Here is a 7,255-nt window from a genome sequence, read left to right on the forward strand (position 1 = left end):
TCTTCAGGAGGGGAAGGGCCGCCTGCAGCGGAGGGCGGGGTCTTCAGGCGGGGGGCGGGGCCTGGGGCGGCGGCCGCGGCGGCGTCATGGCGGAGGCGGCTTTGGACGCCGTGCAGAGGGAGTTACGAGAATTCCCGGCGGCGGTGAGGGGTGAGTGGGTTCGCTGAGGCTGTGGTGTCTGGCGTTGACTGCAGATCAGTCTCAGGACGCGGGAGGGCTGTGGGCACGCCGGGCCTGGGTCCCCGAGTCGCGTGGCCCCGGTGCTTCCTGGGCCGCCGACCCCGGGGCGCGCCCTAGTTCTTATCCTCGAGGAGCGCAAAACCTCGTGCACCGACCTGGTTGATGCCTCCTCTCCGATCACTCTCTGCCGAACCTCCTCCTCCCGTGTTTGCGCACCCTCGTGGGTTCCTGAAGGGACTGGCCGTGCGGGTGCCGTCCTGTTCCCCACGGCCGGCCCGCGCTGACAGCCAGGGGCCCGTGGCTGCCTTTCTCCCGTTCCCGTCGCGAAGTCCCCGGGGTGGTCGGACTCTCCCTCCCTGAACCCCTGCTGGACTCTAGTCAAGAACGACTCCTCCCAGCGGGGCGGGCAGAGCTCGGGGAGAATCGGCGGCGGCGGTGCCAGTGACCCCTGGCCCCCCGCTGCTTGGTTTTTATTTTTCTCCCTTCTTTTTCCCTCCCTTCCGCTCTCCCCTTTCTATTTTTAAGCGATTTCTCACCAATGAATAGAACATGGGCACATGACTTAAAAAATAACGGATTTATAACGTAAAGTAAGCTTTCCTCCCACTCTAAGCCCCAGCTTGCATCTTTCCAAAAATACTGTTTAGCCCTGGCCGGTGTGACTCAGTGTTGCTCACTGGTTAGAGCGTCGGCCTGTGCACTGACGGGTCGTGGGTTCGATTCCGGTCAAGGGCTTGTGCAGGAGGCAGCCAATCTATGTGTGTCCCTCCTCCCCCTTCATGCTCTAAAAATCTGTGGAAAAAATATACTTGGGTGAAGAGTAACCAAAAATAAAAAAAATGCTGTTTGTATCCACACACAAAACTGTATACCTCCCTTTTTATACAAATGATAGCCTGTTAAACATACTCTTCTGGGTATGTATCTTGGAGATCCTTCCATATCCCTGTACCGCAATCTTTTTCACACCTGGGTACTAGTGCTGTAATTTACTGAATCAGCCCACTCTTACTGGACGTTTAGGTCATTTCCAGTCTATTGTTTCCAATAGTGCTGCCACGAATACTTTGAGCATCAGTTAGCAAATACAGTCATGTGCTGCATGTGAGGCTCGGTGATTTCATTGTTGTGCAAGCATCATAGAGCGCATTTACACACACCTACATATTATAGCCTGCTACTGTAATTGTATGTGCTGTACGTACTTTTATGTCACTGCCAGCATCACCACAAACCTTCTGGGACCACCGTTGCATCTGCAGTTCATTGTTGATCAAAACATTGTTAAGTGGCTCATGACTGTACGTAAAGCACTTCAGTGCGCCCGGGTCTGTTCAGAGTGTTTAGGATACATCACTGACCTCTGTCCTCATAGAGCTTACAGTTCCAAGTGAGGAGACAGACCGTGAGTCATAGGCACACTGAGTGAGTAGATGATATGGTAAAGAAACGTGTTACAGGATAAGTGCTATGGGGGAGCGGGGACAAAGCAGAATGATAGACCTCAGTGTATAGGGCCGCAGGGCAGGTTGCAGGTTTAAGTAAGATGGTCAGGATGGGCCGCCTTAATAAGGCCACATTTGAGCACAGGCTTGAAGGAGGAGAGCAGAGCATAGGGTAGAGGGCAGGGGCAGGCAGATGCCCTGGGGTGGGAGTGTGCCTGGTGTGTCCAAGGAGCAGTGAGGAGGCACTGGGCCTGGAGTGTTTGTGCACACGTGTGAGTGTTATTGGCTAAATTTCCAGCAGAAGAATTTGGCCAAAGGAATTGTTCGGATCCCTTTTGAAATCCCCTCACTTCGAAAACCCCGGAAAAAACAGTGGCCATTCACTAAAGCAGGGGCGGCGAACCTTTGTTCTGCCAAGGGCCACTTGGGTATTTATAACGTCATTCTCGGGCCATACAAATTATCAACTGAAAAATTAGCCTGCTGTACTGGGTCAGACATTTAATTAACTCACCCCAATGCCTTGGCAGGGCCGGACCACATGATTTTTGTGGCCTTGTGCGCCCCGCCTTATACGGCAGGCCGATGTTCCTTACCCTGCTCTACAGGAAGAACTATTAAATGCTGAGGAAGTAAAGCTGAAGTAACTACAGAAACTACAAAGGGTTAAAAAAAGAAAAAAGTCCGTTTTCCTGTACTTAAAAAATCCTAGCGAGGACAAGAGGGAGATTTACTGAGCCCCATATTACCCCCCCCACCCCCACCCCAGGGTGACTGCTTTGATGGGCTGACATGACTGGGAAGGCCCTTCGCCAGTTCCTTCCCTCTGCTCCCTTGTCTGCTTGGCAGGTTTCATCTTACCCTCTGTCCATGAAGCAAGCTCACATGCCAGCTCTTTCATTTCAGTTTTCCTGGGCCCACCAGGGTCTGTTTTCCACTCAGTTCCAAGTTTTGATCTAATGACATTCACTTTCCAACTGATTGCAAAGCAAGGCAAAGATGACCGGTGAGATGCGGTTGTGAGAGACAGAGCGTGACCCCAGAGGGAAAATGAATGCAGTGGCCGATTGGAGCAGGAGGCGGTAACCACCCATGGGGGGGTTAAGACATTCAGGCTAGACCTCAAGGATGAAAATAACAAAGTAAAGCCCTGTACCCTTTACAGAAGCCAGGAGCAAGGCATTCTAGACTGAGTGAGCAGTAGGAACAAAGTTTGGCACTGCCTGAGGAGTGTGGGTAAGGGGCAGGCACCAGGCACAGACGGGAACAGGAGGCTGGGCCTGAATGCGTGACAAGGCAGGCAGTGTTCTGTGAGGAGTAAGAGGTAAGTCATCAGAGGATGTTCTTACTGGGGGTGTGACAAGATGAGATTGTATTTTAGGAAATGACTGGGGCCAGCGTGAGTGATGCTTTGCGAGGAAGTAGATTAAGCCAAGGAAACAAGTTGGTTCACTGTAGCAACCATCCTGCCAGGAGATGGAGACTTTCATCCAACCACTAAGCAAATATTTGCTGAACAGTCACTGTGTGCTCAGTACCACTCTAGTTCCCGGGATGCACCAGTGAACAAGACAAGCATCCCTGCCCTCATGGAGCTCACATTCTACCAAGAGAGAGACTAATAAACAATTGGATAAGTGAAATACGTAGTGCGTTAGATGGTGATAAATGATAGAAAAATAAAGGGGCCTGGCTGGTGTGGCTCATTCTGTTGGAGTGTAAGTCCTGTGCACTGGAAGGTCTCAGGTTTGATTCCTGGTCCAAGGCACATACCTAGGTTGCAAGTTTGATCCCTGGTTGAGTTCAATCCTTGGTTGGGGTACATATGGGAGGCAAACCATTTATGAACCTCTCTCACATCGATGTTTCTCTCCCTCTCTAAAATCAAGTTTTTTAAAAAAGGAAAATAAAGGAAGGGGTATAAGGGTTATTGGGAGAAGGTTACAGTTTTTTAAAGGATGGCCTGGTTCATTGCAGCATTATTTACAGTAGCCAAGATCTGGAAACAGCCCAAGTGCCCATCAGTAGATGAGTGGATAAAAAAGTTGTGGTACAGCCCTAACCGGTTTGGCTCAGTGGATAGAGCGTCAGCCTGCGGACTCAAAGGTCCCAGGTTCGATTCTGGTCAAGGGCATGTACCTTGGTGTGGGCACATCCCCAGTAGGGAGTGTGCAGGAGGCAGCTGATAGCGCCCAAGGAAGTCGATGTTTCTAACTCTCTATCCCTCTCCCTTCCCCACTGGAAAAAAATCAATAAAAATATATTTAAAAAAAAAAGTTGTGGTACATTTACACAATGGAATACTACTTAGCCGCAAAAAAGGAAATCTTACCTTTTGCAACAGCATGGATGGACCAGGAGATTATTATGCTAAGTGAAATAATCCAGTCAGAGAAAGACAAATAACATATGATCTCGAATGTGGAATCTAATGAACAAAATAAATTGATGAATAAAATAGAAACAGAGGCATAGGTACATGGAACAGACTGATAGCTATTAGAGGGGAGGCGGGTTGGAGGACTGGATGAAAGAAGGTGAAGGGATTAAGAAAAAAAACCCCACAAAAAACCACACAGGCACAAGAAAACAAAACAAAAAACCCCACATAGTCACAGACAACAGTGTGGTCATAGCCAGTGGGAAAGTGGGGTCGGAGGAGGTAGAGGTGGTCAAAGGGGGAAAGGGGATGGAAAGAGACGTTGCTGGGGGCGGTGGGCACACGATGCAGTGTGCAGATGATGCTTTGTTGAGTTATACGCTTGAAACCTGTATGGTTTTGTGAACCAATGTCACCCCAATAAGTAAAAAAGAGGGGGCCATGTAGGGAAGCCTCATTAAGGTGACATTTGAGGACCCAAAGGCGGTTGGTGAATGTGCACACTAGCAGGTCAAAGGAGGAGGGGGTGGTTTGAGAGACATAGGGGGTAGAATCAGTAGGACTCGGAGACAGTCAATAGGATGACAGGAGTGAGGGAGGAGGAGATTTTTATTCAGGTGACCCAGGACCACTAGACACCTGCCCAGATGGCTCACTGCACAACCTGCCCAGTGCACACGGCAGCCTGGGTGTCCGAGGATGGTGATGCCGTTCACTTTTCCTCCTGTGGTTTTGTGAGGCGGTCAGTCTCCCCATTTATGTTGTAAGCTCCCTGAGATGATGACTGGCCCATCTCTTGAAACCTCCACATTGGCCAAGCCAAGTACTGAGCACATTCGAGGTGCTCAGTAAGTATCGCTGTTAGAAGGTGCTTTACACAGCCTCAGCCCAGCCCTTAACCTTGGGCCTCAGCTCTACTCATTCTGGAGCTCCCAGTACCACCTCCGTGCTGCCTTTCCTACTGGATGCCAGGAGGTTGGCCACTCCAGAGAGGAAAGCTGAGGGTCCATGGTACAGGCCAGGCATGGTCCATGGTACAGGCCAGGCATGGTCCATGGTACAGGCCAGGCATGGTCCATGGAGGGTTGGGATTATGGGCTGAACAGTAGCCCTGGCCCTGTCAACTCTTGTGGCCCAGAGTGGTGTGTTTGTGAGTACGTCACACTTTCTCCCTTAAGTGTCCCTCATTCTTCAGTTTCTGATTGTCCAGGATCCCTTGGTCACCAGTGGGCATTGTCTAGGGACCCAGGGTGGCCTACCGGGGGGCATCTCTGATGCAGACGGTGGGGCAGCGGCAGGATGTTACTGGCTTCAGCCCCCGCTCCCCTCTTTCTCTCAGAGCTCAACGTGCCTCTTGCTGTGCCTTACCTGGACCAGCCCCCAACTCCACTCCACTTCTACCGGGACTGGGTCTGCCCCAACAGGCCCTGCATCATCCGCCGCGCCCTGCAGCACTGGCCAGCCCTGCAGAAGTGGTCGCTTCCCTACCTCAGGTGGGGCCGCCCCGGGGGTGTGGGTGGTGCTCTGTGGCATCTGGGCGGGGGCCGAATGTCCGAATGTCCGTTCTTCCAGAGCCGCGGCGGGCTCCACGGAGGTGAGCGTGGCGGTGACCCCGGATGGCTACGCGGATGCCGTGCGAGGGGACCGCTTTGTGATGCCCGCCGAGCGCCGCCTGCCCCTGAGCTGCGTGCTGGACGTACTGGAGGGCCGAGCCCAGCACCCAGGGGTCCTCTACGTACAGAAGCAGTGCTCCAACCTCCCCACCGAGCTGCCCCAGCTGCTGTCTGATCTGGAGCCCCACGTGCCCTGGGCCTCCGAGGCGCTGGGTGAGTGGAGATGGGGGACCTGCTGCTTCTCGTCACTGATGACTTGGCCCACACTCTGGGCCCTACAGGGTCAGGTGCTGTGCACTGAACGCTCACGTCCCCAGGCCTCAACTTCAGCTCAATGAATGGAAGATGGCTGCCCCTCGCCAGTGGCCCGCCTCTGCCCTTTCCCTCTGCTCTCTCCCTGTTTCTTCTGGGTCCCTAGAAAGCTGGCCAAGGCCCACCCACGTCCTGGCCCAGCATCGCTGTAAGGTGGTTACTCCAAGCCTCGCCTTCAGGCCACCCTCCTAACTCTCCCTCTTCCCTCCCACCTGCAGGAAAGATGCCGGATGCTGTGAACTTCTGGCTGGGGGAGGCGGCTGCAGTGACATCGTGTAGGTATCAGGTGGGGAGACCAAGAGTGGAAGGTTGGGCCTTACGGAAGTTAGAGTGACTTTCCTCTAAGATTTCTCTTGGGATTCTAGGCTCAGACGCAAGAGGGGGCCCCCTGGCAGCTCAGGTGGGGAAGGTACCCATAGCATTGGGGTGAGGGCATTGTTTCTTCTGCGTCCCTAGAAAGTTTCGCAAAGGCCATCTAGGCCAGGGGTGAACTCGGGGGAGCCCTGTTTGCTAGAATTCTCCTCAGTGCAGATGAGCCCAGGGCCTGGCAGGTGTCAGTCCCTGGAGGACAGAGATCAGAAATGCCTGCAACCCACCAGGCACCTTGGCACCCCCTCTCTGCTCTGGCGTGGCGTGCTCTTCTCTTACCCCACAAGCTGTCTTGGGGTGCCAGGTGTCCAGCATGGTTGTTTGCCCCTCTTGTGCCTGGCCCCTCACATCCCTCCCGGGGCCTCCTCTGTGTTGGCAGTGCATAAGGACCACTATGAGAACCTCTACTGTGTGGTCTCGGGAGAGAAACACTTCCTGCTGCATCCGCCCAGTGACCGGCCCTTCATCCCCTATGGTAAGGGGCTCGGCCTGCGGGGCTCTGGGGAGCAAGCAGCCCAAGGTGGAAGGGCCCTCGGCTGGCTGGTGCCCCAGCCTGAGGTGTGGACAGTGTCTCTACTGCACTGGGACTCCTGACCTTGCCCCTGTACCAGGGAACAAGCAAGTGGCTGTGCTGACAAATTGTAGGCCACCTGAGGGTCCCCACACCTTCCTCCCTCTGGTTTCAGAGATGTACACTCCAGCGACCTACCAGCTAACTGAAGAGGGCTCCTTTAAAATGGTGGATGAGGAGGCCATGGAGAAGGTGTGTGTCTTGTTCCTGGGCCCCAGGGAGAGGGAAGGGTGGGAACCTGGGCTCTGAGGAGCAGGCACAAAAGAGCTGGGGTGGTGGCACCTTGCTCTGAAAAACCCCGAAGTCTGGGGCCCCCCAGTGCTGAGCAGGACAGGGTCCCTGGTGTTTACCTTTGGAATTAGAGGGCCTGGGGCTTCGAGCCTGT

At 53.7% G+C, this 7,255-nt stretch overlaps 1 protein-coding gene across 6 annotated transcripts in view; it reads left to right on the plus strand.

Moving 5' to 3' along the window:
- Positions 1-59: 59 nt before the first annotated feature.
- LOC102419721 (cytosolic phospholipase A2 beta) overlaps positions 60-7,255 on the plus strand; it is an 18,882-nt gene continuing 11,686 nt past the window's right edge. For 5 of the 6 annotated variants that reach the window (XM_006093060.3, XM_014459473.2, XM_023757505.1 and 2 more), the window contains exons 1-6: positions 60-150; positions 5,345-5,498; positions 5,578-5,831; positions 6,149-6,205; positions 6,679-6,774; positions 6,986-7,062. In XM_006093060.3, coding sequence (XP_006093122.1) covers positions 87-150; positions 5,345-5,498; positions 5,578-5,831; positions 6,149-6,205; positions 6,679-6,774; positions 6,986-7,062 — 702 coding nt within the window. In that variant the 5' untranslated portion in view covers positions 60-86. Of the gene's footprint in view, positions 151-705; positions 771-5,344; positions 5,499-5,577; positions 5,832-6,148; positions 6,206-6,678; positions 6,775-6,985; positions 7,063-7,255 lie in introns of all 6 variants that reach the window. The other variant, XM_023757506.1, reaches the window with a different exon arrangement.

Source organism: Myotis lucifugus, unplaced genomic scaffold (assembly GCF_000147115.1).
Source record: "Myotis lucifugus unplaced genomic scaffold, Myoluc2.0 scaffold_109, whole genome shotgun sequence".
NCBI lineage: Eukaryota > Metazoa > Chordata > Mammalia > Chiroptera > Vespertilionidae > Myotis > Myotis lucifugus.